At 42.4% G+C, this 20,561-nt stretch overlaps 1 protein-coding gene across 1 annotated transcript in view; it reads left to right on the top strand.

Annotated features, from left to right (window-relative positions):
* Positions 1–20,561, top strand: part of lama4 (laminin, alpha 4) — a 170,466-nt gene that overhangs the window by 65,838 nt on the left and 84,067 nt on the right. Inside the window, exons 11-14 of the mRNA XM_067984688.1 lie at positions 9,425–9,536; positions 10,604–10,768; positions 12,729–12,922; positions 14,967–15,083. Of these exons, the coding sequence (XP_067840789.1) occupies positions 9,425–9,536; positions 10,604–10,768; positions 12,729–12,922; positions 14,967–15,083 (588 nt within the window). The remainder of the gene's footprint in view (positions 1–9,424; positions 9,537–10,603; positions 10,769–12,728; positions 12,923–14,966; positions 15,084–20,561) is intronic.

The raw sequence follows: 20,561 nt of genomic DNA, 5'->3' as shown, positions 1-20,561 counted from the left end.
AATATATTACCCCCAATCCCATGAGCCCTAATTTTGTGTAACAATCTCTTGTGTGGCACCTTATCGAATACCTTTTGAAAATCCAAATATTTTACATCCATTGGTTCCCTCTTATCTACCCTGCTAGTTACACCATCAAAAAACACTAATAGATTTGTCAAAAATGATTTCACTTTCATAAAACCGTGTTGACTAATCATATTATGATTTTCTAAATGCCCTGTTAATACATCCTTAATAATAGATTCTAGCATTTTATCTACTACTGATAGGCTAACGGGCCTATAGTTCCCTGTTTTCTCTCTCCCCCCTTTTTTGAATATCGGGGTTACATTTGCTCCCTTCCAATCCATGGAGACAGTTCTAGAATCTAGGGAATTCTGGAAGATCAAAACCAATGCATCCATTATCTCTGCAGCCACCTCTTTTAAAACCCTAAGATATAGGCCATCAGGTCCAGGGGATTTGTTGGCTTTTAGTCCCATTAATTTCTCCAGTACTTTTTCTTTACTAATCTTAATTACTTTAAGTTTCTTACTCTCATTAGACCCTCGGTTCCCCATTATTTCTGATACGTTTTCTGTGTCTTCTACTGTGACGACAGATACAAAATAACGTCTCTGCCATTTCCTTATTCCCCTGCCTCTGCTTCTAATTTCTCCTGCCTCTGCTTCTAAGGGATCCACATTTACTTTCCCTAATCTCTTCCTTTTTACATTCTTGTAGAAGCTGTTACAATCTGTTTTTTATATTTCTTGCTAGTTTACTCTGATATTCAATTTTTTCCCTCTTTATCAATTTCTTGATCAACCTTTGCTGATTTCTAAAACCCTCCCAATCCTCAGGCTTACTACACTTTTTGGTAATATTGTAAGTTTCTTTTTTCAATCTAAAACTATTTTTAACTTTTCTAGTTAGCTACAGTTGGATCACTTATCCCGTGGAGTTTTTATTCATAATAATGTATCTTCGATAAGAATTATGAATTATTTCTTTAAATGTTTGCCATTGCTTATCTACCATCATGTCTTTTAGTCTAATTTCCCAATCTGCCTTAGCATACTCGTCCCTCATACCTACGTAAATGGCTTTGTTTAAATTTAAGACAGTAATAACGGTTATGATATAGTTGCGATTACAGAGACATGGCTGCAGGGTGACCAAGGATGGGAACTGAACATCCAGGGGTATTCAATATTTAGGAAGGACAGGCAAAAAGGGAAAGGAGGTGGGGTAGCGTTGTTAGTAAAGGAGGAAATCAATGCAATAGTGAGGAAGGATATTGGCTCAGAAAATCACGATGTGGAATTTGTATGGGTGAAGCTAAGAAACACCAAAGGGCAGAAAACGTTAGTGGGGGTTGTCTATAGGCCCCCAAACAGGAGTGGAGATGTAGTGGAGGGCATTAAACAGGAAATTAGAGACGCATGCAAGAAGGGTACAGCTATAATCATGGGTGACTTTAATCTATATATAGATTGGTCAAACCAAATTGGCAATAATATTGTGGGGGAGGAATTCCTGAAGTGTGTACGTGATGTTTTTCCAGACCAATACGTTGAGGAACCGATGAGAGAACAGGCGATCCTAGACTGGGTATTGTGCAATGAGAAAGGATTAATTAACAATCTTGTTTTGCGGGGTCACTTAGGGAAGAGCGACCATAACATGATAAAATTCCTCATTAAGATGGAGAATGAAGTAGTGGAATCCAAACTAGGGTCCCAAATCTAAATAAAGGAAATTACAAAAGTATGAGGTGCGAGTTGGCTATGATGGATTGGGGAACTTTACTAAAAGGGATGATGATGGATAGGCAATGGCTAATATTTAAAGAACGTGTGCAGGAATTACTACAATGATTCATTCCTGTCTTGCGCAAAAATAAAACAAGAAAGGTGGCTCAACCGTGGCTTACAAAAGAAATTAGGGATAGTATTAGATCCAAAGAGGAGACATATAACATTGCCAGAAAAAGCAGCAAGCCTGAGGATTAGGAAAAGTTCAGAATTCAGCAAAGGAGGACAAAGAGATTGATTAAGAGGGGAAAAATAGAGTATGAGAGTAAACTAGCAGGGAACATAAAAACTGACTGTAAAAGCTTCTATAAATATGTCAAGAGAAAAAGATTAGTGAAGACAAATGTAGGTCCCTTACAGTCAGAAATGGAGGAAATTATAATGGGGAACAAAGAAATGGCAGAACAATTAAACATATACTTTGGTTCTGTCTTCACAAAGGAGGACACAAATAACCTGCCAGAAATGTTTGGGCACCAAGGGTCTAGTGAGAGGGAGGAATTGAAGGAAACCAGTATTAGTAAAAAAATAATGCTAGGGAAATTAATGGGGCTAAAGGCTGACAAATCCCCAGGGCCTAGTAATCTACATCCCAGAGTACTAAAGGAAGTGGCCCTGGAAATAATGGATACATTGGTGATCATCTTCCAAAATTCTATAGACTCTGGAACAGTTCCTACAGATTGGAGGGTGACAAATGTAGCCCCACTGTTTAAAAAAGGAGGGAGAGAAAAAACAGGGAATTACAGACCAGTTACCTAACATCAGTAGTGGGGAAAATGCTAGAGTCTACTATAAAAGACGTGATAACAGAACACTTGGAGGGCATAAACTGGATTGGACAAAGTCAGCATTGGTTTATGAAAGGGAAATCATGCTTAACAAATCTACTGGAGTTTTTTGAGGATGTAACTAGTAGAATAGATAGGGGAGAACCAGTGGATGTGGTGTATTTGGATTTTCAGAAGGCTTTTGATAAGGTCCCACACAAGAGGTTAGTGTGCAAAATTAAAGCACATGGGATTGGGGGGAATATACTGGCATGGATTGAGAATTGGTTGACAGACAGGAAACAGAGAGTAGGAATAAACGGGACTTTTTTCGGGTGGCAGGCAGTGACTAGTGGGGTACCGCAGGGATCAGTGCTTGGGCCCCAGCTATTCACAATATATATCAGTGATTTGAATGAGGGAACTAAATGTAACATTTCCAAGTTTGCAGATGACACAAAGCTGGGGTGGAATGTGAGCTGTGAGGAGGATGCAAAGAGGCTCCAATGTGATTTAGACAAGTTGGGTGAGTGGGCAAGAACATGGCAGATAAATGTGAGGTTATCCACTTTGGTTGTAAAAGCAGAAAGACAGATTATTATCTGAATGGTGATAGATTGGGAAAAGGGGAGGTGCAACGAGACCTGGGTGTCCTTGTACACCAGTCGCTGAAAGCGAGCATTCAGGTGCAGCAAGCAGTTAGGAAGGTGAATGGTATGTTGGCCTTCATTGCAAGAGGATTTGAGTACAGAGCAGGGATGTCTTCCTGCAGTTGTACAGGGCCTTGGTGAGACCACATCTGGAGTGTGCAGTTTTGTTCTCCTTATCTGAGGAAGTATGTCCTTGCCATGGAGGGAGTACAACAAAGGTTTACCAGACTGATTCCTGGGATGGCAGGACTGACGTATGAGGAAAGATTGGGTCGACTAGGCCTATATTCAATAGAGTTTCGAAGAATGAGAGGTGATCTCATCGAAACATATAAATTTCTAACAGGACTAGACAGACTAGATGCAGGGAGGATGTTCCCGATGGCTGGGGAGTCCAGAACCAGGGGTTACAGTCTCAGGATACGGGGTATGCCATTTAGAACCGAAATGAGGAGAAATTTCTTCACTCAGAGGGTGAACTTGTGGCGTTCTCTACCACAGAAGGCAGTGGAGGCCAAGTCATTAGATGTATTCAAGAAGGAGATATATTTCTTAATGCTAAAGGGATCAAGGGATATGGGGAAAAAGCGGGAACAGGGTTCTAAGTTAGACGATCAGCCATGATCATTTTGAATGGCGGAGCAGGCCCGAAGGGCCGAATAGCCTACTCTTGCTCCTATTTTCTATGTTTCTATGTTTCATACTTAATTACATCCCTCTCAAACTCATTATGAAATTCTATCATATTATGGTCACTCACCCCCAAAGGATCCTTAACTATAAGATTACTAATTAACCTTGTCTCATTACACAACACTAGATCTAAAATGATTCCTCAATATCTTGTTCTAGAAAACTGTCTCAAATGCATTCCACGAACTCATCTTCCAAACTACTTTTGCCAATTTGGTTTGCCCAGTCTATGTGAAGATTAAAGTCCCCCATGATTATTGCATTATCCTTGTTACATGCTCCTCTAATTTCTTGATTGATACTCTGTCCAACACTATAACTACAGTTAGGGGCCTATAAATTACTTCCACCAGTGTTTTCTGCCCCTTTTTACTTCTTAGCTCCACCCATACTGATTCTACATCCTGATTTTCTGAGATAAGATTCTTCCTCACCACTGCCTTTATCTCATCCTTTATTATCAGGGCTAACACCACCCCCCACCCACCACCACCACCACCTCCTTTTCCATGATTTTCAGTGTGGTTACTTTCTAGCTCTGGATAATACGGCTCTTTTAAATTATTATATAAAGCTAGCCTTTATTACACAACAGTGTAAAGAATGCAATAGTCTCATCTAAGCTTGAGCTCTCACAGCTTGCTCGCTGGCTAAAAACAGTGCCAATGATTTACGGTAACTGATTAAGTCAAATTCCATTTTTACTACATGAGATAGTAAGAGTTTTATTGCTGTTTTTGGGATTGCATTCTGTGATTCTGTCTGTTTATAGTTAGGCCACAGATTTAAAATGACTAAAAAAAATAAAATCTTTCTTTATTGCACGAGACTCCAAAATTTTTCATGGGTGTTTTGCAGATTGAATTCTGTCTAATTTTCAGTTTAAAAAGTATAAATTAGTGGCTTTGGCTTTGAACAATATTAGATTGTGCCAGATATTCATTATTTACACTCAAAACCTATTCTTACTTCGGGAGATCAGCAAACTTTTCCTACCATTTCTTTGGCGGCCTCCAACGATTCTTTTAAGGAGGTAGAATTTGGCATGTGTTTCGCTCATTTTTGGACTTGGAACAGATGCAACATATATCAATTTTTGGCACTATATTGGTCCTCGCTATTTTTAGATATCCCTGGTGGTCATGTGAAATTAGCATTAGATTAATTTAAATATGCAAAGAAGGGTGCTGTGCCTGTTTCCAGAACTTTCTGCAAAGTTCGTGAAAAACTATGCGGAGCATGCACTGTACAAACTCCAACTAGTTTTTCCAGTTCTACAGCAGCCTAACCAGCGGTCCTTAAAAGAGTTGCTGGAGAAATGATAAGGAAAGTTTTTTATTACTTCCCTTCCTGTGGAGTCAAAAGGAGCTCTTCCCAGCTCCACAGCACCACTACAGGCCACTGCCATCCGACTCTCAGCCTCCTGTGTTTTCTTCCGCCCTCCTCCCTCTCCCAGGCCCACTGGCGGTGAGGCAGCAGACTCAAATTTGATCCACAATGTTGGGCAATCTGCCTTTGGCAGCACAACAGGCCTGAAGCCCAATTTTGGGTGACCCTCCAGGCTCTGATGCACACTTAAAGTGCACAGCCTATTTTGGACCTACAAATAGGCCAAAATCAATTTCTTATCATGGATTTGTATTATTTAACCTTTAGCTCATTATACCAACAAAAAGTTTATTACAAGAAGAGGTTTGCAATAGTAAACTTTACAATATAAGTTTCCACAATTTTATGCATTAGCAATCAATATTTTTGCACTTGTCTTCTTAATATATAGCTGTTACAATAGGGTTTATCCTCAATATTCTTTATTTGTATTCTCCACAAAGGTCAGCTGTTAGAGGTAAGTCTGTATTTCCTATGAACTGAAACTAGATTTTACGTGTGAAAATCTGGGATGGTGGGCTGCAGGGTGAAGAATTAACCATTGGGGCATGTACCGGAAATAATACGGAATACCACAATATATTCCTGATCTCTATGAATTAGCAAAGAAATATCGGGCTCGATTTTAGGGTCGGGTTACCTGCGGGTTTCCAGCGGGGGGGCCCCGAAAATCCCGATCTCCGGTCACGTGACCGGATCGCGACGAAATCCCGGCCACTTCCGGGTACCGCGCTGACGTGCGGGGCTGCGCGCGCAAGCCCCGCTGGTGGGAATCCCGCAGGCAATTAAAGCCAGCGGGGTTCCACTTGAGAGTACTTACCTTGCTTGTTGTGGTCAGTTAATGAGCTGAAGCAGCTGTCAAAAGAGGAAGTGTGGGATTTTAGGTTCAAGGCAGTGAGTTTCCCACACTGGGGGAAACAGTCTCCATCCAACCAGGCGTGTTGCAGCCAGCAGCCTGTGGCAGGTGCCAAGGTGCGCTCCACGGGGGAGAGCCCTCACCCACGCAGGAGGCCACCGCGTCACATAGGGCAACCCCTGCCCTCCACCACCCCCCGCCAAGCCAGAGGACAGACCGACACGAGACCGCAGCCCCAGTCCGAGGAACCACACACCTACCCTGCACAACCCCTCAGACCAACACCTGCCAGTTGGGTGGTGTGTGGACACCCTCGGAGGACGAAGAGCATGACCACCACCAGCAGCCTCGCAGTCCACGCCGCCCGCCGCAGAGACGTGGATCCCCCCAACACGGTGTTGTTGCACGCCCACCTGCACAGCAGGAGGGAGGGCTACCGCAGAGAGAGACGCGTCGCAGAGGGCACTACCCTCGCCACAGGGTCCACAGACCGAGGCGCAGCTCCCCGGACCTCTCCGAGCAGCAGTGCACAGGGAGGCGCAGATTCGCTCGACATGTAGTCGTGGAGATCTGCAGCCTCTTTCATGCCGAGCTGCTCCTGGCTGGCCCCAGCACCAACTGCTTACCTGTCGCTGGCAAAGTCACCACTGCCCTCCACACCTTCTCCTCCGCATCCTTCCAGGGTGCAGCCGGCTACACCGCCGATGTCTCTCAGTCGTCTGCGCGGACGAGCCCTGCAAATACACCTGCACCTACTCTGCAGTAACACGATGGGTGGCATCAGTGGTGGGTCCTCATAGTGATACCCAGGAGCGGGCATTATTGGACACAACGGACAGGATTCGCGGAGAAATGGCAGTGGTGGTGTCAATATAATGTGTGCTGTTTGTTGCTCTGAAATTCAATATGGGTAACACCCATGACAAACCCTCAGACACCCTTGTGCACCCCCTTCATGCTGACGAGACGTTTGCCTTACGCTGCCTACTGCACATATGTGATGCATGCCCTGTGGCTGCAGCACAGGTGGTGGCAGGTTGAGTGAGGCTGGCCGTGAGGGAGATGCACGAGAGGGTGAGTATGGGATGGAGCCATGAGATTGTATGAGGATTGGGTTGCGTGTTAGTGGCAGGATGAGTACTGGCGAGGTGAGTAGGTGGAGGTAAGATGAGGACGGGGTGTGAGTGGGTATGAAGGGTGATGTGACAGAATAGTGTTGGCGGTGCCGAAGGAGATTTGGGGTGGGGGCAGTGTTGTGGCAGACGGAGTGTAGGGGAAAGACTTCGTGTTCTCACTGTGGCGGACCTACTGCGGTCATTGCAGCGCCTCCTGCACTGTATGCAGGTGGGCCATATGTTGGTGGCGCAGGTGACCCCCTCTGCCACCTCGAGCCAGGCCTTCTTGGTGGCAGAGGCAGGCCGCTTCCTCCCGCCCGCCGGGGGGAAGATCTGTGTCCTCCCCCTCCTCCTCACCCCATCTGATGAAAGCTGGGGTGAGGCATCATTAAACTGGGAGCAGCCTTCCCCCTGGGCTGCTCCATGCTGCAATTTGTCCCATTGGTTGCAGCATCTGTCAGTGGAGGACTGCCCCTTTAACTAGAGAGCCTCCAGCTGACAGATCGTACTGCGCATGCGCAGCCCGACCGACGCGCAGGCCAGCGCCGTGGACCCCGGAGGAGCAGGTAATTGATTCCTATTAGTGGGTGGCCTGCTACGATCGCGTGGGCAACCCACTAATTTCGCCGTCCGCGTTTTCGACGCTCCCGGAGGACCACCCGCTGGGAATTCGCAGGCCTGCTAAATTCGAGCCCATCATGTTGACAAACCATATGGTGCTGGCTAAACTACTATCATATTTATTGTGAGACCTAAAATTATACAGAAGCAAAGTAGATAAACAAATTAAATAGCAGTATATCACTTAATTCTCACAGATATATTAGGGGTGGATTTTCCCCTAATTTGGCTAGCTGTCCAATAATCATGCCAGGAGGTCCAGTCTATTTCACAAGGAATGGGCCTCATTTGCATCAGGCCGGTGGGCTGCAGCTGGAAACTGAGCACCCTGAGACAGCCCACTGGCTCCAGGCCACTGCAGCTCGGTCGACCTCCGGGTTGGAGGAAGGATGGTTGCTGGGGAGGCTCCGATCTGCGGGGGGTGGGAGTGGGGGAGGGGGAACTGGAGTGGCAGTGGCCCAGGCCGGGTTTGTTGGGCCAACAGGAGCAATAGTTCTCCTCCAGCCCCACAAAAACGAAGAGGAACTCACCTTTCGGGCCCTCTTCGGCCAGGCTACCAGCTGGTACTTGTCGGAGTATGCAGAGTGTTCAGTCCAAAAATGGCAATTACCATTTTAAATGGGTCTACCGCCTGACTCCGCGGGCTACTCTTGCCGCCCAGCTGTAGAGCTCAGTGAACTTTGCCGCAGCCACATCGATAGCGGCAACAGTGTGATAGGTCATTGCCCACCATATTTGGGGCGTTCCCACCCCATTTTCATTGGGTGGAAGAGCTGCAAATTCAGCCCTTAATCTATTGTTTGAGTGCAATATAACTAATTGTTCTGAGGTTCTTTGAGTCCTTTTATAAGAATTATTTAATTCAGGTTATATATCATACATGGGTGCTATTTGAACCATTAATTGAACTATTTAACTCCAAGTCTTGGTTCACCACTGGGACATGGAGCTAAATGGCTCAATTGCAAAAACTGGTGAACTGCCAAAGGGCCTGTTAAGGGACCTCTACACATCGCAAAGTATATCAAGGCAGATTTCAAAGGTTCAGATGATGCTTTTCAGATGTCTCATTCAAGCCGTTCTTACATCTTCAGGGCAAAGTTTAGAGTCATGGTAACAGGCCTCCCTTGTGGGACAACTAGTACAGTTAATAACTCTGACTCTTACTCAACCTTGGCAGGTTCATATAAATTGATTGAGGGAACAATAAAACCAGTTTTTTCCAGACAGGTGACTGTCTACATGCAATCAATATAAACAGAGGTGAGTCAGCCCCTTTTAAAATTAGCATCTATATTTTAGATAGGGTTTGTGTATTCCTTTACACTCGGGCTTTTGTGTTATGACAAAGGAATTCTGAACAGATGCATCAGGAGAACTGGTTTTCATTTTAAAATTCCCAGTGCCTAGGCCTAGCTACAAATTCTTAATAATAATAAATATAGGACTTCTTATAAGTTGAAACTGAATGGAACTTGTTCTTTGACAATAGCTATTTACTAATATCAAATTGGTATTTTTATTATTTTAGGAAAACATAACTGTCTCTAATGCACAGCTATTTGCCAAGGAAACATCCAAAATCAGTGACCGAGCCAAACAGATCAATGGACAAATTATTAATAGTGCCAACTTGATTCAAGGTAAAAGCATAATTTCTGAATGCAAAGCATTCATTATTTTCTTTGAAAAGCAAAGCTGACACTAATCTAGAAGGTAACTGAAGTAAAGCTGTCGAGCATGCTCGCATGTTATAATGAGTGAACTCCAAAAAAAAAGAAAACACAGAGGAGAATATCAAGAAAATTTGCATTCAGAACTGATTTATACTTTATGTGGCAGGCCTGACTCTTTCTTTAATTATAGCTATTAACTAAATAGTTCCATATGGTCAATTTGTGCATGTGTGATTGTGTTTTCTTTCCTGGTAATCATGGTGTCCAACACTTGCAATCTGGAAAGGTAGGGAGGTCTTCCATGGTGGTCTATTTGACAATGTCCAATTTCTGGCAGTTTAGTGATAATGGGGTAATGTCCAGGCCCTAGTGGTAGTGGTGTAAGTATTTGTCCATTTTCACAATTGGTGCAGTAGCTGGGTGGGGATGGGTCAATGCATCTATTTTTTCTGGCAGTGTTGATGGGCTGCAGTTCCATTATGGGATTTGTATTTGTCCTCTGAAGATATTAGTGTCTGCATCTGGTCTCTTCCAGTTTTGAGTTTAACACATGTTGTATTGCTCGGCAGCATACAAAGGAGGTACATTTGTCCAGAAATATTTCTTAGTCAGCTTTCCAGTTCCCAGATGTAACTTCACAAATATCCAAATTTTATAGCCTCCGAAGTTCAAACCTGAAACAATAAAGCCTCATCTATCACTTGTCTTTACCATTCAGAATTAATTTGCACAGTGCCAGTAATTTGTTGGGAAACTGACTATTAGAAATTTCTACCTCTTTCTTTGTAGATGCCACACAACATTGAATCCAATAACCATTTGAAATTATTGGGCCAACGGTTTTATCAAAATATTAAATTGTAACGGAATTTTGTGATGTAAAATGACAAGGGGGTGAAGACCGACTGTGGGACATATGTCACCTATAGTAACCCATACCTCATTACAGGGCAGTTGAAGTTAGCCAGTTGGCTTATTTCTAGTAACCTTTATATTTATAGTTTGATAAGATACTATCTCATTCTGTTTTGCAGATATTATTGAAGGCTTAAATAAATATGGAATAGAAGAAGCACTGTCTGCTGAGGAAATTAGCCAAAGCTTTGTTAAGGTGGATGAGATGTTGCACGAGATGAGAAATCGGAACTTTTCTGAGCAGAAGCCACTCACTGAGGAAGAAAGAACAAAAGCCCAGAGCTGTACGTTTTACTGATTCATATTAATGTAATCTCTTTAACACCGAGCCAGAAGCATGCGTTCAAAGATGCGGTAATAACCCAACATTATGTTGTGTGAAATAGATAAGGACCTCCATCCTTCACATAGGTAAACACATGATTGTAACTTCAGTCCAAAGAATGCTTTTTGTTTTCCATTTGGTACATGGAGTATAGTATTCAAATGGCTACATTATATGTACCCATTTTTAGCTATTCCATAATATATGTTTAGTTTCCTACTCTAGTCCCTATTCCCTGCTCTTCTCCTTCCAAAGTCATTCTGTCACTAGCCACTAGATCTTGGCTAAGGTTAGAAAAGTGCCATTTGGGGAATTAAGGATGTGGACTTGCATCCTACCATTCCTTGGCACAGCATATTGCTAAATGGTTGACTTCATCACTGAGATACCAGTGCACTCGTCGTGTAGTACTTTAGTAATAACTAATGGGGCCAATGCTTAATGGGGCCAACTGCACCAGTTTTTGGATGTTAGGGAGAGGAAGAAGGGGCAGAGACCCATAACACTAGGTCTCTCCTCCCCCCGTATTCACATTTGACACACATTTCCTGAAACAAGTGGGAGAATTTAAATTGATTGTAATTGAGGTGACATAATAATGCCCTCTGCTTCATCTTCCGGGCCAACACTGCAAGACATTTGGGCTATGGAAACTGGACATCAGGTGTTACTGGGCTACCCTTCAGATTGGAGGATCTGTAAAGGGGCAGCCAGCCTAGAACCTTAAGTTTTTTAAAATTATTGGCTGCAGCAGGGCTGCACTGTGGGGATGGAGTCCCATTTGGCTCCACTTTTTTACAGCTGCCAGCAGGCCTACACTTCACCCTGAGGTTTTCTTATTATATGTCTTTAAGGCCTGCAACAGTGTACACTTTCCTGCCCTCTACAGTAAGTGACCAGGCTGTAGCAACCCCCGGCATTTATCGGTTTTAGCTAAATTAGCTCAGGTACATGCAAAATGCACACCGAGCAGAACCATGGTATACCAACCAGTAGGACTGTGTGATAATCACTCTATCAGTTCTAAATGGCAAGCTCCTGACAACATTCTCCAGGGATTGTGAAAATCAAAATCTTCAAAAAAAAACATGGGAGTAGTAAACCTGTTTCCAAAATAATCTGTCGAAATCTTGTCCAATCTATTTTGATAAAAATGTATTTAGTACATTTCAGAAATCTTACTTTATACCTTTCCTATCTAAAGCAGTAAGATGGCAGTGGCAAGGAAGTCTCACCCCTGTGATTTAGTGAATTTTAAAACCATAAACTTCGCAGTGCTCAGTGCACTAAAAGGAAGTCACACCTCAAAATGCTGCAAGCAAAATTTCTCACTATCACGTCAGGATTGTGGAATCTATCGACAATTCCCAGTTTTGTTGATGAACTCCCAGATCTTGTCAGCAAGTTCGAAAACGTATCCACAGTATATCAATCGTTGGCAATTTTCCCGATCTTGTAAATCTCAACGGGAGAGACATCAAGGTCTAATTGTACATTGCCAAAGGATCTCATTGTAGCAACAAAATCAATCCAAAAAGTTGTTGATGAAGGATAGAATTTAATGTTGAGACAGTTGGAAAGAAGAATCACTATTCAGGAACATGGGTAACATAAAGAATTCTCTCTGATACAGTGTTGCTACTAAGAAACACTAATAAAGGGCACATAATTTCCAGGTTTATGTCGGAAACCAAACTGAATCAACTTTCAAAAATTTTTGTAATGCCAGGTTTAAACATCAAATACATTTACTGATTGTTTAAAAAGATCAAAAGCTGTTAGGGTGCAACAATCACCACTGTGTCCAGAAGGATAAAAACCACTGACAGAGACTCACCGAAAAACCTCCCAATCAGTGCATGTTTGAACATTCCAAAAACCCAGTCTGAAACAATGTTCAATTTCTGATTTCTTTTTAGTGCTAGATCGTGTTCGTGGGTTTCAGGGTGTGCTGATGGAAAACACTGACTCAATTCATAGAATACAGGATAACATTACCCATTACAATACCAATCTCGCAAACCTGAAGGAGGCACTCAAGGATGCAATCAAGACTCTTCAACAAACAGAGGAGCTGAACAGAGAAAACACCAAAAATTACCAAAGAAAAGAGGTGAACCTAACACAGTAATGCTTTCAGTCCAAACATTGAATAGCTCACTGACAGAATCCAAATAAATCAATTTGTTACACGTTACATAATGCAAATTTGATCTGTCTTTGTTTACTATTGAGACAATATTTATTTCTGTGCTTTGGCTTACAGCTGGCCTGAAGGTGAAAGGTCAGTGAACATTGAGGGTTCATTGATCAGAGTATGGATATTTACCCTACACTAGTTGTTTAGCAACTTTCTATGCCTATGTTGGGGGAGGTAGTGCATGGTCCATGGAAGGCATAAGTCTGATGACCCAAAGAGCCTTTTCTTATCCTGTTTACTTTTGTTCTAATCGATGCACTGAAAGACACTGGGATAAATTCACCAACCCTGTGCTCTCAGCCGAGCATCAGTGAATCGATCTTTCTATGTTACCAAGAATTTTGATTGATTTTAATTTAATATATTCTTTTTCTATCTATTTCCATTCATTTTTGTCAGAAAAATGTTGTATTTTAGCACTGATTATGGATACTCTCATGGAGAAGTTATTGAAACCACCTGTATGAGGAAGTTAAATTAACTTACAGTTAAAATGAAACAATCATGGATGCACTCTGAGTATTAATGACTACTTAAATTCATCTGAGGTGCTAGGGATATAAATACAATGAGACAATAGCCTAAATTTTCCAATTAGTCATCAGTTTGATACAGGTATGGGGTGATGCAGACAGTGTACTCACCTGAGCTTCAGTGCACTGATCCTGCCTGTAATTCAGGAGTCAGCCTCATTAGCATAATGGAGATCAATTCCTGACATTGCAAATGACTGTGATGGGAAGCTTGCCATTGGTGAACAGGAAATATGTTGCTGCTGCTGCAGGATTTAAGGTCCTGCAGTGACTTAAAAAGGTGGGCATTATGATTTGCAAAGAAGCACATTTCTTTTTCCAAATAAGTCTGCCAGCAGTTCTGAAGGGCTGAAAATGCTTTATTTCCCCAATTGGACCTTAGAAACTTTCTTGGAGGAAATGAGGCACAGGATGGAGCTCTCTTCAGGACCAGGAATGTGGCCCAACAAGAATAGCAAGTGATGACAAGCAGAATGAAAGGCGTGAGCAACATATCATATAACTAGAGAGTGAATGTAGGAAGCAGTTTAATTACTTTACTGGATCAGCCAAGAAGAAACAAAGAAAAGAAAATTAACAAATGTGTTGTTCCATGAAAGTCTTCAGGCAGGGCTCTTTGAAAGCATTTCCATCAACTGCTCAGGCCCTAGCAACCTCGGACACCAATTTTATATGGGCAGGTAGATGAATCCGCGATAACCTACTTGAAAAGCTGGGAAATTTTCTTTTGGGCATTAATACATCATTGAGATTTTATTTACATATGAAAACTATCTAACTGGTGAAAGCTTTTGGAGCCAATAGAACATGCTGGTGGAAACTTGCAAGGGATGCTAAATGGGTGGAAAACTGGCTATGATGTCCCCCATGGTCGAATAGCACGTCAGCACTCACTGTCTGCAGAATGCCCACTTGGGCAGGTGCAGCTGTTGATGTTCGTGGAACTGTACCCTGACAGTGTTCGCCAAAGGAGAGGGGAGAAATCTACAGAAACTAAATCAAATTGAAACTTACCTTTGATGAGTTATTTTGCTTTTTAATAATACAATAACTGTAATGTCTAGATGGCCAGTAGCTTGTTCCGACCTCAGATCTGGAGACCTGTGACACACAATGGTGTGGTGCACTGGACACTGCATTCAGCACTTAATAACAGCACTGAATGGTAATAACATTTTAATCTCTCAGTGAGAGGTCCCAATTGTTTCAAATTGAGTATCAAACAATCTGCAGCTCTCCAGACAGCTATTAGATTAATATAAAAAACTTATCAAAACTATGCTAAAATTATTTATTTTGCTACATTACCAGGCAGTTCATAAGGGAAGCTTTACAAATATGAACTCCCTGGAATATTCCTTTAATTATAAAACTTCAATAAGATAAGGTTTCTAAACAATTCCTATGTTATTTTTCTTCCACAGACTCTGCAAAATGTATTAAACAAACATTTTGATGCTGTTAACATGACCCTTCAAATGGCTAGTGATGGTTTGATAGACACGGAGATTGCTATATCAGAATTAGAAAACAAGATTGTGGTAAGACAAGATGTAAACTCTAATAGCCAATGACTGGGCCAAAATATATTTACACTTTTTTAGAAACTCACTCGGAAGATTTCTGATGTCATTATTTATATAAAAATGATTACCATTTGTATGATTCTGCTATAAGTAGTGTTCAGGGGTATCTTCCCCCTGGTCTTGTTTGATGCCCTGAACAGTATTTGAGATGAACAGCATTTAAAAAGGAACAGAACAAAGGGAAGGGGAAGGGAAAATGCACACAGAGATACACGAGGGAAGAAACAGAATGACCTGTAAAGTGTTTGGGTGTAAAACAGGAAAAGGTTAAATGGCAGTAATTATATTAGTATGAGGCAATAGAAGGCAAAATAAAATAAATTAATGATATTTATGAGACAGCGAATGTGTGAATAGCTCAGGAGGTGGGGATAAGGTAGGTAGGAATGGAAGCACAAAAAATTGGCAAAGCTGTTCTCCACAGATGCTGCTTGACCTGAAGCATTTTCCTTCCTATTGGATCGTTATACCATCCACAGCAGAGACAGAATGCAGATACCCTGCTCCCAAGTCTGTGACTACACCAGTATAAAGCAGTCAACTATAGTTATTATCACATCCTCACAATGTCCCAATGTGTTTCACATCCAATTAATTACTTTTGAAGTACATTCATTGTTATGTAGTCAACCACAGCAATCAATTTGTACACAGCTAGATCCCACAAACACAAATGAGATTAATGACCGGGAAAACTCCCTGCTCTTCTTCGAATAGTGTCATGGGATATTTTACATACACCTGAACAGGCAAACAAGGTCTCAGTTTAGTGTCTTATCCAAAGGACAGCACCTCCAATCATGCAGCACTTCCTCAGCACTACAGTAGAACATCAGCCTATGATATTACTTTAATTGTCCTGTGTTCTATAGTCGTACTCTAAACACAGGATGTTGGTTCATAACCAAAAGTTTCTTTCCTTAAATTAATGCTATGAGTCAAAAGTTGTGCGGAAATTATAGAAGCGCAGTGACAGAGCACAAGACATCCCGCTCAATAAACTGCAGATGCTGTAAATCTGTAACAAAAACAGAAGATGCTGGAAACAGTTCAGGCAGTATCTGTGGAGAGAACAAACAAGCTGACTTTTCAGGCGTGGACCCTTCGTTAGATCTGAACGGTATTTGAGATGAACAGCATTTAAAAAGGAACAGAACAAAGGGAAGGGGAAGGGAAAATGCACACAGAGATACACGAGGGAAGAAACAGAATGACCTGTAAAGTGTTTGGGTGTAAAACAGGAAAAGGTTAAATGGCAGTAATTATATTAGTATGAGGCAATAGAAGGCAAAATAAAATAAATTAATGATATTTATGAGACAGCGAATGTGTGAATAGCTCAGGAGGTGGGGATAAGGTAGGTAGGAATGGAAGCACAAAAAATTGGCAAAGCTGCTCTCCACAGATGCTGCTTGACCTGAACGTTTCCAGCATTTTCGTTTTTTAACTTCCAGCTAAATGTCTGTCCAGCCACAATAGAACCCCCTAGTGGTGACAAAATGAATAAAACAGAATTTTAAAAAATACCAGATCTCTTGTAGTGTCACTCAGGACCTGGAGTGGTCAGGACCTGGAGTGCGGCTTCTGATGTTTGCCATGGTTCTGCTACAACATAAGCAGGCATTGGTTCACCCACCAATGTAATGGAATGAAGCATTGTATTACATGACAGAGACAAGGTAAAAATATTACACACATTACTGATACTAATGTTAGTAATATAGTTTTAAACTGACATGCATTATATGTAGGACCTTCAATTAAATAAATAGATAATCCATTGGTATTTTGGTGTATTTGTCTTCCAAGCACCTGATCAATTATTTATACGTGATTTTCATTACATTTATGGGCAGTTAGCAGGTTAAAAGTTTCACCTGAACTGGAGAGTCAGTGTTTCATAGGTGGCTACAACCTAAAGACACTTGCCAATAACTCCCATTTAGAAGCACATATTATTTTCTACAATCTTTATCACAGAATGGATCAATCCACTTTTTGCCTTGTCAAGCTCGATAATGACTGAAAGGGTCACATACTGCTGTTTTAAAAGATAAATTTCATGCTCATTGATATCTTCAGTTCTGGATTTTTCCATTTGCTTTGCAATTGCCACCCACCACGTATAGCAGGCAAATCGTGATAACACCAATGCACCCGCTATAAGCAGTTGGGACTATACACCTAAATTTATTGAACACAAATGGATAGCAGAGGAATCTACCTCTTCAGTCTTACAGTCTCTCCAGAGACAAACTGAGAAGAAAGATGAACTTGATATAAAATCCAAGATGATCTCAAAATAACATTGCCATACTTTAGTGTCAGCCTGACTTAGTTGGTCTGATTCCTGGGATGGCAGGACTGTCGTATGAGGAGCGATAGGGTCGACTAGGCCTGTATTCACTCGAGTTTAGAAGAATGAGAGGGGACCTCATTGAAATGTATAAAATTCTGACAGGGCTAGACAGACTGGATGCAGGGAGGATGTTTCACCTGGCTGGGGGGTCCAGAACGAGGGGTCACAGTCTCAGGATACGGGGTAGGATATTTAGGACTGAGATGAGAAGAAATTTCTTCACTCAGAGGGTGGTGAACCTGTGGAATTCTCTACCACAGAAGGCTGTGGAGGCCAAGTCACTGAATATATTTAAGAAGGAGCTAGATAGATTTCTGGACACAAAAGACATCAAGGGGTATGGGGAGAGAGCGGGAATATGGTATTGAGATAGAGGATCAGCCATGATCATATTGAATGGCGGAGCAGGCTCGAAGGGCCAAATGGCCTACTCCTGCTCCTATTTTCTAAGTTTCTGTGTTTCTATGTCACACTCTCACTTGTGGGTCAGGAAATTGTGGGTTCAAGCACCATTCTAAGATTTGATCTATAATCTAGACTAGTACTGAGGGATTGCTGCATTGTTGGAGATGCTACCTTCAGATGAGGTGTTAAACTGAGGCTCTGTCTACCTGTTCTGGACACTCAGGTGGATGTTAAAGATTCCATGGCACTAATTGAAGAATTTGAAGAAAACCAGAAAGTTCTCCTAATGTCTGGACCAACATTTTTCCCTCAATCAACACCGCAAAAACAGATTAACTGATCATTCATCTCGTTGTTGTTTCTGAGATCTTGCTGTGTGCAAAATGGATGCTGTATTTGTCTACACATGTATCAAAAAATTTATGTCAAAAGGCAATTCATTAGCCCCGACATTAATGGTGAGGCGGGGAGGGTGCAGGGGAGGCCATAATCGGCCGAAGAACCTGGCAAGGCCAGGGAATGGAGGTTCTGCTGATCTCAATGGCAGGGCCTCATTTAAATAAAATACTGCAGTCTCCCATCTGACAGCCAGCCAGAGGGACAGCCTGGCCAACAAGCGGGAGCACAAGCAAGTGGCAGGGGGCCACAGCCAGGGGCCATGGGGACGGCCCCCAGCTGTTAGTGAGGGGGAAACGTCGGGGCTGCGATTGGGAGCGGGGGAGTGGTTCTTGTCGCAATCAGGGCCGGGGAGAGGGGCAGAGTCTTGCTGTGATTGGGTAGGGGGGGTCTTGTCATGAGCAAGAGGAGGGGGTAGCCCCTCCTGGCCCAAAGAAAACCTAAAAAATACATTTCAATTTTGCGTGCTGGTCCTCTTCATGCCCAGGGTCCAACTCCTGGCTGGTTTTGCCTGACGGGGGAGCTGACACTACCTGCCACCCCCACCTCCAGGCCTCAGGTTTATATTACAGAGCGGGTTCTGATGACATCACCGGACCCCACCTGCATATTTAAAACAGGACCCAACCTTCCTTCCTGTGGGTATCCTGCTCACCTGCTTAAAAGAGCAGGTTAACATGAGGACACGCCGGGAAGGGAATGGGATTGGCAAGGGTAACTGACATCCATTATTAATTGCCCCCGTCAGGTGGGGGCAGTTAAAATCGGGTCCATTATGTGTAAAATACTTTGAGACAATTCTGAGAGTTGAATAAGGCAATATATAAATGCAAATCTTTATTTACTCTACTTTGGTTTAATTCATTTTTTGTGATAGAAAAAATAATCAGAAATTGAAGAGTTAAATGAGAGCTGCATACTGTGCGAATGGTTAGGAGGAGGGCAGCTGGGGATAGTTCTAAGCTGTATTGTTGTGAACTTGTATGGCTGGTGGATCCCGTTGGAAAACTTGTGGCTGCGAAGGGAAGATGACATTTTCTCAACGTGATCCAAATACTTGCCTCAGCCTCTATATATATATATATATATATATACATCATTGAATTAATGAGAAAGCAGGATAGCAAATCGTCGCTGGGTCAAAATCCTGGAACTCCCTACTTAACAGCACTGTGGGAGAACCTTCACCATACGGACTGCAGCAGTTCAAGAAGGCGGCTCACCACCACCTTCTCAAGGGCAATTAGGGATGGGCAATAAATGCCGGCCTCGCCAATGACGCCCACATCCCATGAACGAATGAAAAAAAAAGCATTTTCAAAAAAGCTATTTTGAATGATTTTGTTGGGTTGTCTTCTTGCCAGTTGCTTTGTGTTGATTCAATAAACAAAGTGAACGCAATGTTATGCTAAATTAGCAAATCATTTGAATGTAAGTGGGAAGATGTGATGTTAAAATTGTTCTGTGTCTGCGTCAGATCGCACCTTTCAATAATACAAATGCCTGGTCCCTAGAAAATCAGTGCCGGGGCCTTAGGACTACCATGAGCCCAAGTTGCTCATTATGCCCCAGTGCAGGCTTAATCTGCCCCCTCAAATAGTATGTTCCATTTTTGCCAGCAAGATGCAAGGAAAACACTGAAATCATGGAGATGGCGCAAAGAAGAGCCACAACTCTGACCCCTGGCAACAAAGAATTGGTTTATAATGAAAGACTGGACAGACTGGAGCTCTTTAGCCTTGAATGTAGATGACTAAGAAGGGACCTTTATGGAAGTATGCAAGGTGATATCGAAAAGATGATTCTGGAGTAATGCCTCAAGGTTAGGCAAGACAGTAGAACAAGGTGACATCGATTAAAAGTGGTGAAAGGTCAATTTAGGCCAGATTTCAGGATGCATTTATTCATGCAAGAATTATCAATACTTGGATCTTGTGGGCAGGGTGATGGAGAGGAAAATCTTAAATTAGTTAGATGACATAATGGGAAGGAACATAAGTGATGAGGAATCTCGCCCATTATCCCCCATCCTCCAGTGAACACCGTAAAATCTCGGGCAAACTGCTCACTATGTTCTGATGTACATAGATGTTACAAGACAGAAATGGCACGAGCCATTTGGGCTTAAGAGTAAAAGCAATTTGTTCTTGGCCTCAGGGATTTAGGTGATTCGGAAAGCAAGGGCTCTTTTGCTTCTTTTGATTTCAGTCACTGCCCTTGTCTGCTTAAGGGTGGATTGCTACTTCTCATCTGCTTTCTAAATAACACAGCAG

This window comes from Heptranchias perlo, chromosome 5, assembly GCF_035084215.1.
Source record: "Heptranchias perlo isolate sHepPer1 chromosome 5, sHepPer1.hap1, whole genome shotgun sequence".
Lineage (NCBI taxonomy): Eukaryota > Metazoa > Chordata > Chondrichthyes > Hexanchiformes > Hexanchidae > Heptranchias > Heptranchias perlo.
This window is presented reverse-complemented; position numbering and strand designations above follow the sequence as displayed.